At 35.4% G+C, this 19,622-nt stretch overlaps 1 protein-coding gene and 1 long non-coding RNA gene across 5 annotated transcripts in view; both read left to right on the top strand.

Annotated features, from left to right (window-relative positions):
- Positions 1–271: 271 nt before the first annotated feature.
- LOC114317543 (mediator of RNA polymerase II transcription subunit) overlaps positions 272–19,622 on the top strand; it is a 42,034-nt gene continuing 22,683 nt past the window's right edge. For 2 of the 4 annotated variants that reach the window (XM_082870646.1, XM_082870643.1), the window contains exons 1-7: positions 272–415; positions 513–556; positions 4,859–4,958; positions 5,083–6,066; positions 10,983–11,217; positions 12,648–12,865; positions 17,714–17,921. In XM_082870646.1, coding sequence (XP_082726772.1) covers positions 329–415; positions 513–556; positions 4,859–4,958; positions 5,083–6,066; positions 10,983–11,217; positions 12,648–12,865; positions 17,714–17,921 — 1,876 coding nt within the window. In that variant the 5' untranslated portion in view covers positions 272–328. The remainder of the gene's footprint in view (positions 416–512; positions 557–4,858; positions 4,959–5,082; positions 6,067–10,982; positions 11,218–12,647; positions 12,866–17,713; positions 17,922–19,622) is intronic. The other 2 variants (XM_082870644.1, XM_082870645.1) reach the window with 2 other exon arrangements.
- On the top strand, positions 13,804–16,664 carry LOC145791025 (uncharacterized). Its single transcript, XR_014330650.1, has 2 exons — positions 13,804–14,658; positions 14,695–16,664. It is a non-coding gene; the product is annotated as an uncharacterized LOC145791025 (long non-coding RNA).

The raw sequence follows: 19,622 nt of genomic DNA, 5'->3' as shown, positions 1-19,622 counted from the left end.
ACGTTAAGTAAAATCGATAAAAAATAAATATTTTATTCATTAACTCAATAGAAATAACATTTAGGCATTTTAAAAGTCTCAAACCTTGTTTTTTTTTTAAAAAAAAATTCCTAATTATTTTTAAAATTTATTTCTTACTTTCCAAACGGACCCTAAGACTTCCATTTCGGTACCCGCCTCGCTCCGGCCCTGATTTTTTTTGGGTTCGAACCGAGTTCCTCCTAGTCAGCTTTTACCGAAATAACGAAGAACAGTCCAATTTTAATTACAGTGGTGCACTAAAGTTGGTTGAGTTGAGAGCTCTTCTCCTCCATTGTCTCGCCAATCTATGGAGCAGAACCAGAGAGCTTCGAGGGCTTTCCAGTTCCACCCTGCTAGACCTGCCATTCTCGATCTGTTCAACCTCTACTTAGGAGTACTATTACTTTCTCTTCTGCTTCGTTCATTTCAATTCTCATATCTCTCTCTCTAAATATATATGTTTATATTCGGATCGTTTTTGAATTTTGCAGAGAAGTGCTCGCCAAAAAGCCGAAGAGTCAATCCGAGAACCTCCGTACGTCTATTTCTTCATTCTGTTCTCAAGAATTGTTTTTTTTTTTTTAAAACCTTTGAATTCATGGCCTGTTTCCTTTTCAGTATTTAGGGTTTATGTTTATTTATTTATTTATTTATTTTTAATGATGATGATGCTTAAAGATGTATATGTGCAAACAGATTACTGGTTGGTTATAAGTTAGGTGGATGGACACAATGGTTAACATTTGGTGCATGCCCAAGTCATCCAATTCAATTATATATCTCATATTAAAGTTCCCGACTTGTTATAACTTAATATGGCCGGAGCCATTTTCTTTTGAATTAAATGGGTATGCAGACATATTGAACTTAGCTGAAGGCAACGTGAATATGGGGAAGTCTGCTGGATTAGATGAAGAGAAAATAGATTTAATGAAAATTAAAACTAAAATTTATTCTAGTATTGGAGAGAAAACAAACATTTAGATTATGTGATTTACTTGCAACCTCAGTAACTGTTCCTCTAACCACAACTGTGAATATTAAGAGCTATACCTATTTATTGCATGACAGCCATTCAACCCATGAAGCACGGGTGCGGGTGCGGGTGCGGGTGCGGGTGCGGGTATGGACATGTTACGTGTATGTCAATACGACAAGACTTAAAAAAAATAAGATACGGGTACAGCAGAGCTATATCAATAAATTTATTATTTATTATAATTTATAGTTGATATTCAATTTACAAATTAAAGTTCAATACCAAAATTAAAAGAAGAAATTACAAAATCAAAAGAGAAATAATGATTCAATAATACCAATACCAAAATAAAGTCTATAAACTATTTTAATGCCGTTAAATAGGAGAAATTATAAAATAAAGTTTCATTCCAAAAGTAAGCTAACCAAATTTGAAACACATGAAATTTCAATTTTCACTTTCATCAATTTCATCATTGAATAATGTATCTTTAATCTCTGGTACATCAAGTAAAGGATTTGCAATTGCAAGTTAATTTGAACTCTCTAATAAATTAAACATATCTCCACCAATGTCCCATAACTTGGTGTACCTTGATGTACCTATCCTGTACTCATAAAGTACTCACAGAGTACCCAACTGTCAAAGAATGTATGGAAAGTACCTGGTACATATTTCGGGTACTTGGTACGCATGTAGTCTTCTTGGTATGAGTAACAGTACCTGGTACGAGTATGACAACTTTTTTAGGGTAGCCATGCTTCATAGCATCCAACTACAGTGAAAGACCTCCAGGTTGGGGTTGTGGTAGACCCAAAAATTAATCTCAAAGGGGGCTAGCTTGATCTGACCCAGCTCCCACTGTGCCAATGGGTTTGCTAGAGGGAGAGGGAGAAAATGTGAGAGATTCTTGGGCGTTATGCTTTAAAAATTGCAAACATTCATATGCCCTATCTGCAGTAACTTTTTGCTCTGTTGGTATGTCTATTTCTATAGTGGATGAAAGTTAATATTACACATCAAGTATCAAGACTCTATAAGATAAGGTATACTACTATGCTAAACTATGCACAAGTATACTATGCTATAGTAAAATCTTATGTTATGCTAGACTATGAAAGCGAGCTCTTAGGAAAAGAAAGAGGAAAGGAGAGTTGTCTAGAGCTCATTGAAGAAAGAAGAGTTGGTTGAGCTGATTCCATATGTTTTCCCTTACTCGAGCCTGCAGTTGGTAGGCCAAGTTCCTCTATAATCCCTCTTACAAGTGATTGAGTTGAATGAAGCCTGGTTCGGAATGAGTGATTGAGTTGAATGAGGCCTGAAGTTGGTAGGCCAAATTCCCCCTATAATCACCCTCCTTAGTTGTCTTTTTATTAGTTGGGTAAAATGACATTCTTCTGGGTGTTGGTGTTGCCAATTGGGGTTTTGGAATTAGGATTGAGGTTTTGATGGAGAGAGAGAGTGGGCTTCAAGAAGGAAGGGGGATGAAATCTCTGTTATCAGAATCTTATAATTCGCGATTCGATTCACAATTTTTGCGAAATCGATACAAATCTATAGGTGAATTTATTTTGGAAGTAAATTTCTAGTGAATCGCACGATTCACAATTGATTCACGATTCAATTCACTTTTTACGATTCATGCAATTTTTAAAATTATTGTCTCCGGCATATTTTTGACATTTTTTTTCTCCATTTTTTTGGTGAAAATGACATAATATAACTTCTAATAGCATTTAATACCAAGATAACCAACATATATACATGATTTATTGTTATTTTAGTGATTATAGAGTTTTTAATAAGATCCAATCAGATTCAGTCAGACCCAATATATTTTTAACCTTTCTTCTCATTTTTCCCCCCTAAAAAACATAATATATCTTCTAAAGATGTTTAAGATTAAAGTTATACTATGAATTATCTTTTGTTATTTTATTAAATTGAATATAGTGGAATATTACATGTGTGAGGTCAGTTATACCTTTTAAATGTTTTAGGCTTTGAAATAAAAGATTCTAAATAATTCTTTCTTATTATTTGCTTATTGTTATTTAGAAAAGTATGTATGCTTATTGTTCAAATACTAATATCATTGTTAGTTGTTCTTACTTTGGAAATTGATAGTTTGTCTATTTGGTTATTATCTTTATTAAGAATGATTGATAAGAAATATCTAAAAAAGAAAAAAGGTAAAATGGTGATCTTACATAAAAACCTTTGTTAACTTATTAAAATAACATTTTCATTGATTTAAGTCTAATTATTTCATATTCATAATATATATTTAGCATGTAAATGTGTACATATATGTTTTTAAATAATTTTAAAAAAGTGACCGAATCTTTACGATTCGCAATTCGATTCGATTCGATTTGTAATTTGGTACGAGGCCATTTCGATTCACAATACGAACCTCGATTTGACAACTATGGATGAAAGAAGCATGTATGTATGCTTTTTTTTTTTGAGTTTTTTTTTGGGACGGGGAGGAGGGAGATAAAATAGGCATGGATCGCGTGATAACTCTAACAAAAATATGAAAAAATTTCAGAGTTAAAAATACAAATTTTAGATACCCGTGTAGCAGGGAAAGAAATCTCATAATAACTAAACTTTTGGAATTCAGAATATAGATTAAGATAACCATGGTTTAAGGATTTTGGTTTTATGCAAATTGACACTTTAGATTTAATTTATGGTTAAATTCTATTACAAAATTAAGATGGGAAAAGGAGCCTATTGAGAGAACACAATGTAGGAGAGAGAAATGGTGACTTTTTGCATTGAGGATTGGGAATAAGGTGGCCTATAGTTGGTTGAAGGAAAACTGCATTACTATAATAGTATAGATTTGAACTAAGTAGCATGACATAGACATGTGACATGGCACGACACGACATGGACATGCTGACATGGTGATTTTCAAAAAATGTTGGACAGTATACGGGACACAATAAAATTTATTATATGGCAAATATATGAATAGGTTGTTCAAAAATAATGAAAAAAGCAACATAATACTAATTTTAATTGAAAAGCTCTATATATTTCATAACTTAAACATCAAGATATCATTCACGTAACAATTGCATTCTAAAGAATATAATAAAACAATTGTAGAACATTGAAATATACACGATGTCTTTATTTTATAAATGTTTCAAAAATATTGCATTTGAAGGATGTAGAACGTGGTTATTATGAAGATTTATCACATAGGTCGTGTTTGGAGAGTTTAAAAGTTCGCTGAAATGTTTGAGAAGTGTTCTACATTATGAATTTAAAATTTTAATTAAGACAAGTTGAAGAAGTGTCGCACATGCTTTTAGGAGTGTCCGTAGCGTGTTGTGTCCGACACCCACGGCACACCTCCTCCATAAAAGTGTCCATGCTTCTTAGGATTTGAAGATGCTGTCTTGTTGGGTGGTACATGGGAGGATCACCTTTGCATAATTTATTTTTTAGAATCTGTTCCTCCATGATCAGCAGTTCAGGTGCTTGATAAAGCTGTTAAACTTCATGCAATACTGATGCCATAATTAATAACTAGGAAACTCTGTAACTATGATGAGCGGAAGTTAAATCGATACAAAATTAACTGCCTAACAGGTGATGATGGACAGACATTTGAATGTCATTAACCTGATCAGTAGTATTGATATAAATCTACGCTTGTTATTATGGAAGAGTTTCCTTTGTGGAGGTGTATAAATCTTGTAGTGGGCTTCTATTGTAATCTTGTGATTTATTTTTAATGCTTAGGTCATAGAACAATATAGTTGCTTTTCTATGTCCTATGTTCAACAGTCTTCAGATGTTTATATTTTGGACAATAATGATGTGCATAATGTTCAGTAACAAAACACAGAAGCGTGTAACCGCTCTTAACAGAGAGCTCCCTCCACGAAATGAACAATTCCTTTTAGATTTTGAGCAGCTTCAGAGCCAGTTTCCTGTAAGTTTCAAATTTGAATTAACTTTACTACATCACACATTTGGTTCGGTTGGTTTTTCAATTCTCTTCTGTATCACTTAATTAATCCTACGAAGTGTTCTATCAATGCTGTGACATTTTTCAGGACCAGGAGCAATTGCGTGCTGTTACTGAGTCGATTCTTATTTCTCTGGTTATGCAGTGTAGTGGTCATGCACCCCGGGCAGAATTCCTTCTATTTGCTTTACGCAGTTTGTGCAGTATAGGTTACATACGCTGGGATACATTCTTGCCTTCCCTTCTTTCTTCTGTTTCCTCTGCAGAGATTTCAATTGCTCAAGGGAGTCAGTCCGTGCCTGCTGTCTCTTCTACAAGTTTATCACAGTCTGGGATGTTGCCATCTTCAAACACAATACCCATTTCCTCTACTTTTCAGTCTTCAAATCCTGCATCTCCTATGCCTTCAGTTCATGGTATTGGATCCCCTGCTCAGTCAGCTACTGAACCATCATCTGGTGCAGCTTTATCACCGATGAAATCATCTGATGTCACTTGTACAGGACAACAGTCCACAAGCAGGACCAATTTATTAATAAGAGATAATGCCATAAGTAGTCTACGTCAGTTATGCTGTAAGATTATTTTAACTGGTCTGCAATCCAATTTGAAGCCTGTAACTCATGCTGACATTTTCCACCATGTGCTGAATTGGCTGGTTAATTGGGACCAAAGACAACTGGGGAGTGATGAATTTGATGGTGCAAAATGCTGGAAACCTGATAAAGCCCTAATTGAATGGTTACACATTTGTTTAGATGTGATCTGGCTGTTGGTTGAGGATGATAAATGCCGTGTGCCTTTTTATGAACTGTTGCGAAGTGGCTTGCAGTTTATAGAAAACATACCAGATGATGAAGCATTGTTTACACTTATTTTGGAGATCCATAGGCGGCGAGATATGATGGCTATGCACATGCAGATGTTAGATCAACACCTTCACTGCCCTACATTTGGAACTCAGCGGCTTTTATCTCAGGCCACTACTAATGTATCAGGTGAAGCGGTGAGTAACATGAAATTTTCACCAATCACATACCCAAGTGTTCTTGGAGAACCTTTGCATGGAGAGGTAATTACTTTTCTGCTAATTATTATGAAAACTTGATCATGTGATGTTTTTCATCCTTGTAATGATAAAAAATTACAAAACTTTATTAGTAAGCTGAAGGACAAGAGAATGTAAAGAAGGATGAGATATCCTTCTCAAAGAAAAACTAAACATAAACATGCTAAAGAGATAAAGAGGGAAGCTTTGAGATCCCTAAAAGCCTAACAAAATCCTTTTGGTTCTCAAAGGAGGGTAAAATGAATCGAAAATACTCTAAAATAGAGGCCCCTCCCTTCATCTAAATTGCGGCTGTCTAATTTTGATGTAGGTATCTACTTGACCTTAGTCTTGACGCAGTGGAATACACAGGGATTAGATATCGTTTTAGTAGACAAAAAGGACTCTTGAATCCACGAGAAAATAGAACCTTGAATCCATTAGGAAGAGAAAAAATTCTCAAGAAACTAAGGTAGTGTTTGGTAGAGTTTTAGAATTATGATTTGAAAATAGAGTTGTATTTTGAGTTTGTGAGTTTTGAAATTATGATTTGAAAAGAGAAAATTTGTTTGGTTATGAGTTTTGAAAAGAGTTTTGAATTGAATTTTGAATTGAGTGTTGAATTTTTTAAATAAATATTGAATTAAAAAAAGTTATTTAATTATGAGTTTTAAAAAGGGTTTTCAAAACTTTAAAATTTATAACTCATAACCAAACACAACTCAAAACTCTATTAAAAATTCTATTCAAAACTCATAACTAAACTCTTTTTAAAATTCAATTCTAAAAAATAACTATTGAAAAAATTTATTTAAATTTTTTTTTTCACATAACCGCTGCTAAAAAAAAAGGAATTGAAAAAAACCACTGTTCCGGTCATGGATGTCGGGGCGAATGACCGGGTAGACCAAATTTCAAAATTCAAACCCATATTCTGGAAAGAGTTTTCAAACCAAAATATGGAATCAATTTTTGCAAATTATATCTAAACACAACACTCAAACCAATGTGTGGAATCATGATTACAACTCTACACCAAACACAACCTAAATTATATTGAATTAAAAGTTGAATAAAAGTTATCTTTGCCATGAGGCTTAAATAGATATTACACCAAGTATTCTTGGACACCAAGAAAACTCTAATTAGAAAATAATAAACTAATCTAATCTAATTTTTGGAAGACAAGAAACCTAAGAATTTAGGAAAATAAAATAAATCTAAATTAAGAAACCTAATTCTAAAATATTTATACTAAATTACAAGAATTCTAATAAATTAATATATAAAAAATATTAAAACTAAAAATATGGAAATTCTTAAAATCTTGTCCTACATCAGACTCTTCTTCTTTGAAAGAACTCGTCCTCGAGTTCTGACTAGAGATCTGCCATCTTCCATGCTAAATGAAGAGATATTTTGAATACCTCAGTTTCTTCAGTTGCAATCCCCAAGAAATCTCCATGAATTGATTGTGCAAAATTTTCTTCAAGCTAATCTTCAATTGATTGACAAGATCAATCAAATGTATGTTGAAAATCACATCAAAACTTTCGACGCCAATAAAATCAATTCTTCCTTTAGTAACATCCATCGGTGAATGAACTGAATTGTGTAATTTTATTGGATCTTGGATCTTTAAAATCTCTTCCTTTGATGAATCTTCACTTTTTATAGCAAAATTATCAACTTGAGTAGTTTCCTCCTCTGAAGTAATTTCCAATTTGAAGGCATAATTTTCAATCTTTTCAACAATCTCTTATTTGTTTTGACTTTCTTCATGATATATGGCTGAAATTTCTTCTTCAATTTTGTCAAGATTTCCTTGTAGAACTTCTTCTCGAGTATTTAAATCTTCTTCGTTAGTTTTGCAAGTACTCTTACCACAAACAAGGGTGTGAAATATTTTCTCTTGCAACTACAATTTCATTGCAAACATTTATCAACTCCATTGAAGTATCTCGATTTGTATATGACAATATATCTTCATGATCATGAAAGTAAATTTTCTTGCTAAAAACTTTTTTATTATTAACCATGAATTACTTTTGTCCTTACCTTCACGAACTTGATAATCTTGTAATCCATTCCATCACTTCAGTGCAATTTTATCAAGTTTGTAGGATGCAAATATAACCTTCTTTTCATGAGAAATCTTCATGTATTCAAATAAAATTTCAAAATCAAGCAACCAATCAAGAAAATCTTCTTTTTGAAACTTACTCGAACCATTAAAATATGCAATTTCTAAAACAAAGAGTAAGCTCATAGGTTGACCTATGGCAAATCATTTAGTGCAAATGTTGTCAGTTGTTGGTTGCCTTTGGTTGACAATTAGTCCCAATTCGGCAAGTTGATTACAAATTTCATTATGAAGTTCGTGCACCTCTAGCCGATGTTCCTCAATCACATCCCATATGGCTTCTACTCTACCAACATCGTCAATAGGTTTGTGCTTCCTCCTCTGATGAATGACATCGAACTAGGCAAAACGTTGCTTTGATACCACTTGACACAGCGGAATACACGGGGGACTAAATATCATTCTAGTAGATGAAAAAGACTCTTGAGTCCACAAGAAAATAGAACCTTGAATCCACAAGGAAAAGAAAGAATTCTTAAGAAACTGAATTATATTGAATTAAAAGTGGAATAAAAGTTATCTTTGTCATGAGGCTTACATAGATATTTATAATAATGTAAACCTTAGGGACCAAGTATTCTTGGACACGAAGAAAACTCAAATTAGGAAATAATAAACTAATCTAATTCTTGGAAAACAAGAAACTTAAGAAATTAGGAAAATAAAATAAATCTAAATTAAGAAACCTAATTCTAAAATATTTATACTAAATTACAAGAATTCTAATCAACTAATATATCAAAAATATTAGAACTAAAAATATAGAAATTCTTAAAATCTTCTCCTACATCAAGTCTCTAGGGACTACAAATTAAAGACTCATGCACTGGGTTGGTGTGGTGCTAAGATCCAAAGGGTAGGACCTTACTCTAGCCCCAACAGACTAGAAACCGACCTTCATCAGACAAGTTGGAATGCCAAAAATTTTCTTGAAGGCTTTGAAAACGAGCTGGAATCCCCCTTTTAACTGTAAATATTGTTTCCACTTGTTTGGAGAAAGATAGGATGCCATTTGTGATATGTGAATATGCCTCCAATGTACAGAGGACCTAGGCTCCCAAAGCCAACAATGAAAGTTGGTTTCATTCTATCGTTGGCCAGAACGTTCAAACACTAATTCAACATTCACAGTTAAACTCAAGGTTGGCCTTTAAATTTGTTGGAAAGGGCTGCTTAAAGAGAATTCTAGAAACACCCAGTACTCCAAACATGTTATACTCTAGAGATAATTTTCATTACTACTCACCGTATTCACAATAACCAACTAGCATAGCTCCATTGGTTAAGTGGTTGCAATAATGGTGAGAGGTCCTAGGTTCCCGCCTTTTGGTGAAGTTTTGATGCAATACAAAAAGGATGCCTATATTTCTACTACTCCTCAGGAAAATGTAGTGCAGCATAAGAATCGTCATTTGGTTGAAGCTGCTATAACTCAAATGCTTTATATGCATGTTCCTAAAGAATTTTGGTCTGACGCTAAATAAGTCAAAAATTAAATGTGGCCTTCAGTTCTTCATGGTCAAAGCTCTCACTTTGTCTTGTTCGCACAGCTTCCATTATTTGAAGTACCTCCATGTATTTTCGGTTGTGGTTGTTTTGCCCAGGTGCTAAACTTCAGGTCTTGATGATAAGTTGTCTCCTTGCGTTGTTAAGTGTATCTTTATAGGCTACTTTTGAACACAAAAAAGGATACAAATATTGAAATCCAGTCTCCTAGTTAATTTGTTAGTGCTGATGTCACCTTCTTCGAGGGTATATTTTTCTTTTCTTAGAAGGGTTTTGTTCTCAATGATGTATTTGTTAATTCTCCACCTGTTCCTTGACTAGCTGTTTCAGTACCGAGTGATCCTCAACCAATCCATTGTGATGATTGCATGTGGCCATTGCCAACATCTAGGGGCTGAGCCAGGATTCCATTATTGGGGGGGCCAAAAGCAAGGCATTGGCAAGTCCAATCGGATGTGTCAGGATAAGTTTGAATCCCTTAAATTATTATTAAATTAACAAATCACTATCAAAGATGAGCTAATAAATAATGAGCACGCTCTAATGTGTTCTAGGAAATTGAACTTCAATGATCACCATTACAAAAATGGAAATAAGTAACATGACATAATTCATCTGTGTAAAATTATCTCATACTAATGAGTGAAAGAGGGAGATAGTACTATGGTCCACCACACCCCTAATGGTTTGTAACATAACCACAATGGTTTGTAACTAAAACTTTTGCACCCTTTTTCTCTCAGATGCACCCTTTCTAAAATAAATAGAAGAGTCCTTTATATTTGAATTTTGAACCATAATAATGACTTACCTGAATGGGATCAAGAGTACTTAAAAAAACTACAATTGGGCTCTTCAGCTCTTCTGAGCAAGTTTTTACTTGTAACTATAGTAGATAAAATTTTGATGTTTAATGGCTAATCATCTGTGGATTACTTGAATTCTGATCTAAACCATGCTGTTTTGTTTTGGTTTTTTCTTCTGTTTTCTTTTGTCTTTCTTTTCTTTTCTTTTCTCCTGTTGCTTAAAACTGATCTTATGTCGTGCAGAAACTATATTGGGCTTCTGTGGTGCTTTAAAGCTCTAATTCATTTTTTAGTCTTCATAGTTCCCCAAAATTTTAATATGCATGTGGTAATTTATAAGCTAGAGATGCTAAATAAGAAAATATATGCAATTTCTTATTGTTAGGTTAGGACATATAAAACCACAATATGTTAGTCATTTGTATATTGGATTTGGAATAAGCATCTGAAAGGAATTGGTCAGTAGTCTCTTTTTGTTGTTATAGGATCTTGCAGCTTCAATTAAGAGGGGAAATTTGGACTGGGAAAGAGCTTTGCGATGTATAAGGCATGCTCTGCGTACTACTCCCTCAACTGACTGGTGGAAGCGTGTGCTTCTTGTGGCTCCTTGTTATAGGCCTCATTCTCAAGGCCCTACTCCTGGTGCTGTTTTTACTTCTGAAATGATTTGCGAGGCAACAATTGATAGAATTGTTGAACTATTGAAGTTGACAAATTCAGGCAATATTCTTGCATCTAATATGTTACTTGTTTCTCTTTGATCCAAAATGTATTAAATATTAGTGTTTATTTAATTATTCCTTGATATTCTTTTACTCATTCAGTTTTGCTTCTTGCTGGTATTTTACACATGCATGTGATGATTATATATTCTATTAGGACTTACGGTTTAGACTTCACAAATATCTTGTTGATACAAAATGGTACAGTATTTCATACATGGAGATGAAAGTGTGATGCTGTAAAACGGGCTACTCAGAGAGCTGTCTTATGTGCTAAAGTGTCATAGATCATTCAGAGAACTTGTTTGATGTAGTAAAATAAACATCTTTTAAAACTAAATGAGTCTTATGCTCAAGTGTCCTGAGTTTGTCTATTTAGTGTCCAATTAGTTGGGTTGGATTAAGTTGCGGTTGGTAATAATCTTAGTCTATAAATAGGTGATGAAATCTCAATTGTAATTAGTTTTAATTGAAGAATATACATACTGATTAGAGCAAAGTGCTCTGGTTCTCTCTCTAACCTAGGTTTAGCCCTATCCAGGGAAGGGTTTCTTCTCTATTTCTCTTGTGTGAGTTCAGATTGCATTTTGATTCCATCATTGTTCTGAAGAAACTTTAAAATATGGAAGGTTTTGATTATGGGTTAACCTGAATGAGAGGAATGATGACCAGCAAATAAAGCAAGGTTATCCCACTTACCGAAAAGCTATGCCGAAAGTGGGCCTTGATAATGGTACATTTGATGAGTTCCCATCTGGAAGTAATAGCTGGTCTGTACACAATTCCAATTCCACCCTGAACCTGACTCATTCGGTTTCCTCTTTCCAGCCCCAATCTGTTGTTTATCTGCTGGATTACAAGCAGGCATTTTACCAGAGGTTCCTAATCTAACTTTGTGTGATTCCTGTTGAAGTACCCAATCTGTTGTTTATCTGCTGGATTACAGGCAGGGATTTTACCAGAGGTTTCTAATCTACCTTTGTGTGATTCCTGTTGAAGCATATATTCAAGGGGTGGGTGCAGAGCATGAGTTATGGTTTTACCTGACAGCAAAATTAGCTAAACTTAATTAAATGGTCATTTATGGCACCATAATGTGCCAGGTTTGCAGTTCTTGTAGAGATAATGGAGGTGGTTGCCTGTGGTTTGGTTATTTATGCTTCATTTCCTCGAATGGAGGTTTTTGTTTTGCTCATTGATTTCTCGGTCTTTTACAGCTCCATACCTTTTATCTGGTAAACAACATGTACTGATCCTTGTTGCATGTGTTTTGTTCATTTCCAAGCTGAATCCTCTTGTGATATTTGTTTGTAACCTTGTTCATATTGGTTATTATGTGATACGCTGCAAGAGTTTTTTTTTCTTTTGTTGTTTACATATATTACTTTCTAAAGATTTTTGTGTTTTGCTCTTACTGACTTATTCCAGAGATAAATTGCTGGCAAGAGTGGCTTGTCTTTTCAGACATATTCTATTTTCTAATGAAGAATGGGTGCATTGATTTTGTTGATTTTGTGGACAAGCTAGTTTTACGCTTTGCAGAAGGTGATCAAAATATTCTTAGAACAAATCATGTGACATGGCTGCTCGCGCAAATTATACGAGTTGAGCTGGTGATGAATGCTTTAAATACAGACTCAAGAAAGGTGCATCTAATGTGCTTAAATTTGCTACTATTCAACCGCTATATACAGACTCAAGAAATTTACTATTTAAATACAGACTCACAAAAGGTGCATCTAAAGTGCTTAAAATTGTATAACATAAAATGATTAAAAAGAAAAAAAAATAGAAAGGGAACGAATATTGATACTGTTATTTAAATAGTAAATTTTCTAATGCTCAAGTAAATGAGATCATCATCCACCACAAGAATTCAATGAATCAAAAACTATAAAGAGCGTATACCAAAAAGAGAACAAATAGGAAAATATTTGGAACTTGAATAATAAGAACCAATTTCTTTAGAAATTTAAACCATGTACAAAATAATATTAATACACCCATTCATAAATTATTTTTTATAATAGATAACCCATTCATAAGTTATAAAATCAAAAGAGATTAGTTGTTAACATAATTTAATTAATTTAAAAACCCATGTTTTATGAATTTATGGAAATAAAAAAAAAAGCAGTAACAATTGAGAATATTTATCATCTAATTCGGTCTAACTAATGAAATATCTTGTTTCTATTACTACCTTTCTTAAGCCAAAAGTGGAGCTTAGCTCTCTCTCATAAGGTTAGCTACAACAACCAAGTTGATGATAGTACAGGATCCAGACATATAAGTGAGAGGAAAAAAACAATGATCACAAAAAAGAAGTTTTGATTTGGAGTATGTCTTGAAGAAGAGTGGAAAGAGTAAATAGGAATAGGAAGAGGAGCTGAGAAGCATGGACACGGACACGTGACACGACACGGATACGACACGGACACGCTGACACGTTAATTTTCAAAAAATACAGGACACGATACGTGGGGGACACGCATGAAATATATAATTTTGTAGAAATTTAATGTATAAAGAGAAATAGAGAATTGTATTGTTGATTGATATAATGTTATTGATTGATATATATTGATGTGTTATATTACAAATCAGAGTGGCTCATTATATAGGAGAGGGTTTGGGTAGTAGGTGAGGGTAAATTGGTGGTAGGTGTAGTAGGTGTGGTAGTAGGTGGTGGTAGGTGTAGGTAAATTCTAACAGCCCCCCGCAAACTCAAGGAGGATAGAAACTAACCAACTTGAGTTTGAAGAGAGGAACAAAACAAGAAAATACATAAAAATAAAAAAGGATAGGAGACACTGTATGGTCGTGTCAGACCATTGGTGAAGACACTGAATGGTGGTGTCATAACGTTGTAGAGGACACTGTATGGGGGTGTCATAACCATGTAGAGGACACTGTATGGTGGTGTCATAACGGTGTAGAGGACAGTTTATGGGGTCATGTCGGACCGTTGTAGAAGACAGTTTATGGGGTCATGTCGGACCGTTGTAGAAGACAGTTTATGGGGTCATGTCGGACCGTTGTAGCAGACAATGTTGTGACAGTTGTTGTGACAGTTTACGGAGTCTTGCTGGACCCTTGTAGAAACTAACCGGAATCAATGTCGGGACAGTTTACAGAGTCTTGTCGGACCCATAAAGGAGCTAACCGGAATCAATGTCGGGACAGTTTACAGAGTCTTGTCGGACCCTTGTAGAAACTAACCGGAATCAATGTCGGGACAGTTTACAGAGTCTTGTCGGACCCTTGAAAAAGCTAACCGGTATCAAATGTCGGGACAGTTTATAGAGTCTTGTCGGACCCATAAAGGAGCTAACCGGAATCAATGTCGGGACAGTTTACAGAGTCTTGTCGGACCCCTTAAAAAATCGCATCCTCAAAAGGTGCGCCCAATTTTTCAAAAAAGGCGTGCCATCAAAAGGCGTGCCCAATCCATCAAAAGGCGTGCCATCAAAAGGCGTGCCCAATTCATCAAAAGGTGTGCCGGACATGATGGCGAGGCACGTGGGCGCCTTGGCTTGCGTGCCCGTTTGTCGGCTGGTGGCAAGAGGCGCGCGATGCGCGTGGCTGCCTTGGCTATTTAACCAAGACGAAAGCTGAGGCTGAGGCATACCATTCTAAAACCTCTGAAACCAACCCTTCTCTGAAAAAAACTCTACCTCTTTGGAGAGAGAAACTGTGGAACATTTTGTAGCCCAGAAAAATGGCTTCGTCTTCCCGCGGGCTGCTCACCCTCTTTCCCGACCTCAATGAGTCAACAAGAGAGAGAACTGGTGCGGTGGCCAGTGAACCTCAACCAAACACCTCTGTGTTTGCTCCATTGAACTTTCCGATGCGGTCAGTGGAGCAAAAAATGGCGGTGCAGTCGGATGTGGAGGCCAATCAGTATACCTTGAAGTCATGTGTGGAAACCATGACTGCGGTTACAAATTTGTCGAACCGGCTGCAGAGTAGGACAAATGAGGTGCAGCAGTTAAACGCCCAACTGGCTCTGCTCCAATGCATGTATAAGGATGCGCGAGCAGAGATAAGTGTGCTAAAGGCGGAAAACAAGGAGCTGAAGCGGAAGGCCAGTTTTATGTTCCGATTTGGAGAGCCGCCATATGCTGTAGTGGAGGAGCAGGGTGGAGTGAATGTGCTCGGTGGTGTGAGAAACACGGAGGCAACACCAGCAAGGGCCGTCCAGGACGGAGGCAAGAAGAAGAGACCTGCAGCAGAGTAGAGAAGAAAAATCCCACTGTGGGTGTTGGGTGTGTTGTGGTGGTTTGTTTGTTTGTTTGTTTTTTTTTTTTTTTTTTTTTTTTTTGTGTGTAAAATTGTGATCGGGGTTGATCCTGACATGAATAAAATAAGTGTGTTTGGCAAACTCGAATGGTAGGTGTGGTAATGCAGAAAAATCAACTGGAATGAATTTTTTTTTTTTTTTTTTTTTTGTGAAAATAATAATAATATTAATATGGGTATCATGGAGTGGGCGGTGGTACAAAAAATATTGTGTAGAAAAAGAGGGAGATGGTGGAAAAGGGAGGCCACTCATGTTATTAAAATAAATTAAGGCATGTGTTTTCATCATAAGAAGTGAGTTGGTGATAAAATAAAAGAAAAGAAAATAAAATAAAAAGAAAGTTGGGTGGTGGAAAATTATTGTTTAGACAGAGAGAAGGCATGTGAGGTGTAAAGTGGAGGACAAAATAAAAGAAAAAAGGTGAGAAATGTGATGATTTCTGTCCCTTCGCACAAAAACAGTACTACTACCACTCTGTATACCATTTGTTGCCGAATTTCAATTCACTGTGATTTCGAGGAGAGAGATTGAGGCTGTGAAGATGATGCCATCGACAACCAATGGTACTACAATGCCAAATACCGAGCAAACTTTCCGCCTAAATTGGGCAACCTTCAGCGCAGGTGCGGCGCCGCCAGCAAGAGTAGGGCGGAAGCAGCGGAAGCTTAAGGGGCCAGAGGCGGCAGCCCGTATTCCGACAGTGACGCGCCTTCTCACGTAAGAAGAGAGCATGTACTACCACCACAACCCAGATCATGAGACCAACAATAGTCAACAACAGCAGATTCAAGCCCAGCAATACTCAGATTACTATGCATTTAGAGGCCATGAGGTGTACCAAACACCATTCAAGGAGGGGAAGAAAAGAGGGCTGAGAAGCTTGATCAGAAGCAGGTTGGCCATAGGAAGTCCATTGATACATTTGGACAGAGGACTTCACAGTATAGAGGTGTCACAAGGCATAGATGGACTGGTAGATATGAAGCCCATCTATGGGACAACAGTTGTAAGAAAGTTGGAAGATGCAGGAAAGTGAAGGTATGTGTACAAAATTCCAGCGGGCAGCGAAGGCAAGGTTGCCGGCCGGCTGCCCGCCGGTGAGAAAACAAAATACGGGCCTAAATCTTATGGCTCTGATACCATGTAGAAATTTAATGTATAAAGAGAAATAGAGAATTGTATTGTTGATTGATATAATGTTATTGATTGATATATATTGATGTGTTATATTACAAATCAGAGTGGCTCATTATATAGGAGAGGGTTTGGGTAGTAGGTGAGGAGTAGGTGAGGGTAAATTGGTGGTAGGTGTAGTAGGTGTGGTAGTAGGTGGTGGTAGGTGTAGGTAAATTCTAACAAATTTTATATATTTATTATATATTATATATATAAATATATCATTCAAATATAATATAAAATGCAATATGACACTAATTTCTATAAATTTATATGGGTTTTGTTTTATTATTATATCTTAAATTGTTGTATTCAAGCTTATAATTAGTTTCACACGTGTCTAATCGATAGACACGTGTGTTTAAGTGATTGACACATGTGTCCTCCAAGTGTTCAAAGAGTGTTTGGATCTTTAAAAAAAATTTAAAAATAAGACACGTTTTGAAGAGTGTCAGACACGTGTCCTATCGGTGTCCGACATGAACACGACACGGATACGTCACCTTCTTAGAAGTGTCCGTGCTTCTTAGAAGAGGAGGATAAGAGAAAAAGGGAAGACTGGAAAAGAAAAAAAAAAACAAACGAAATGTATGAGCACTAAAGCAAATAGACAAAGTAGAAGAGGAATGGAAAGACAAAAGAAATAATTTTGGATTTTATGGACTTGTGAATATAGGTAAAAGTACACATGGGTTTTACAGGTTTTATGAGATATGTTAAAAATGGTACAAATAACTTTGTTTTAATTTGTTTAAGAAAGACACATGGCATGGTTTTAATCTCTTTAGAAAGGCATGGCATGTTCTCAAACTTTGTCAACAAAAATTTAGCTTTAGTTACATATAATATGATGTATTTATTCCCAAGTTCTTGTGCATAGAGGATGTTTATTCACTATTTTATTCATTATTAGATTTTATATGTAGAATGATTGGTGTACAAATGCCTATGATTTATTACACTTGAGCCAATCACTTAATGTACTTTAACTTAGAAATTTATCTTCTTCTGGTAGGTTGAAACAACCCGAAAGATTCTTTCATTTCATAAGGAAGATAGAAGCTCTGATCCTAATAATCCCCAAAGTATCCTGCTTGATTTTATAAGCAGTTGTCAAAACTTACGTATTTGGTCATTGAACACATCAACTAGAGAATATTTGAACAATGAGCAACTTCAGAAAGGAAAGCAAATAGATGAATGGTGGAGACAAGTAAGCAAAGGTATGCATTTGTTAAATTTTTTATGATCGGTCTTTCCTTTTTGTAGCAAATTAGACTAACCTCTCCTGAGCCTTGATGAAAATTTAGTATGGCCCACTAGTTTGATGAAATTACTCTAACCTCCCCTCCACTACTAGTACGCTAAAAAAAAATTAACGGAGGTGATAGAATTACATTTTTATCCTTAATATTTTGTGCATTAATGTTAAATGACACTATTATCCTTATATTCTCATATTTTGTACATTTTTATCCTTAGTGGTTCGATTGGTTGAAGCCTAAGAGCATCTCCAATGTTGCATTGCTAAAATGGTTAGCAAAGTCAAATTTTGACAATGAATAGTGTCAAAATGCTATTTTTTTAGCAATGTTACTCCAATGGTGCAAATGATATTTCTTTTATTTTCTTCACAAAAAATAAATCAAAATCTCATTTGTGGGCCCGATTATGAGAAAGAACGAGAGAAGAAGTCTTGTAAACTTTAGCTATTACTAATCCTTGTGCCAAATTTGGCACAAATTTAGCAATGCTAAAATCTGGCAAGGCTTTTAGCTTGTCATTGGAGAGCTCATTTTTGAGTTCCATGTAAATTTTAACAACAGAAGAGGTTTTCCCTAGTCATTATAGAAGCTCTAACCTTTAGGTCTTGTATTCAGGCCTTCTTTGTAACATTTCATTTTACACCTAATATTACAGGAATGAAGAGAAAAAAGTGAATGGGGTAGGGTTAGGGACAAGGGCCTTTACCCCAACCTTGCCCCCATCTCATCCCCGATCTGATTCGTGATATTTTTTCCCAAACTCATCCCTAATGCAAATAAATTAACAGAAATCTGCTCCAATCGAGGTGGAGACGAGGATGAGGCGGGGCAGGTTGGATTGCCATCCCTAGACATGTTTGGGTAGAGATTCTTCTCCTCTGCAAGAAGTTGATTGGAATCTACATCCGAAATACATGAATACTCGGAGAATGGTTACTTAATTACTACCAAATGTAGTTATGATCACAAGGTGAGAATTGGAAATCTCAAACTTGTGCTAGATGATAAATTTTGTGACTTAAAAGACATACAATCAGATGAAACTGAACTTATCAATCATGAAATGATTGATTACTTGTAAGTTGTATGCAGCGAAATTGAGGCACGACTAGTGGGCTTAGTCCCAAGGAAGAGGTCATGGGTTCAACTCTCCCTAAGGGCGAATTGAATTAGGAGGCAAGCACTTGCTGCTTTGCAAAGGTGGGGAGGCTAACTTCTATAGGTGCCAATCTAACAACTAACAATTGATTTTTGCCGATAAAAAAAAAAAAAAAATTGTCTCTAGAATATAGCTATTCCTTTTGGTTAGCATCTTTGAAGGAAGATGTGATTAAGAGAGTCTTGAGCCAATTGATTTTCATGCCTATGAATCTTTAGATCATCAAAGTAATGTGTAGTAGTTCAAGACAACAGGCAATTTTGATTGGCTATGTAGTCCCTATGCAAGATGTTAAGGTCAAGTTTCTTGGGTCCTAACATAGTTGTATCCGTGGTTGGGTGGCAGACCTAAATTCAGGCACGACTAAAGCGTCCAGTTATGAGTTAAATTTCATGTATAAGGTGTCTTTTATATTTTTGTTTAGTTTTGGGAAGATTAATATTTAATCTTATTTTGGGGCAGTTTTGCTATTGTGCCTTCTATTTTGTACTCCATTGTCC

This window comes from Camellia sinensis, chromosome 5, assembly GCF_055761805.1.
Source record: "Camellia sinensis isolate YWXY chromosome 5, ASM5576180v1, whole genome shotgun sequence".
NCBI lineage: Eukaryota > Viridiplantae > Streptophyta > Magnoliopsida > Ericales > Theaceae > Camellia > Camellia sinensis.
Note: the sequence above shows the minus strand (reverse complement) of the source record. Positions and strands in the feature narration are given on the sequence as shown.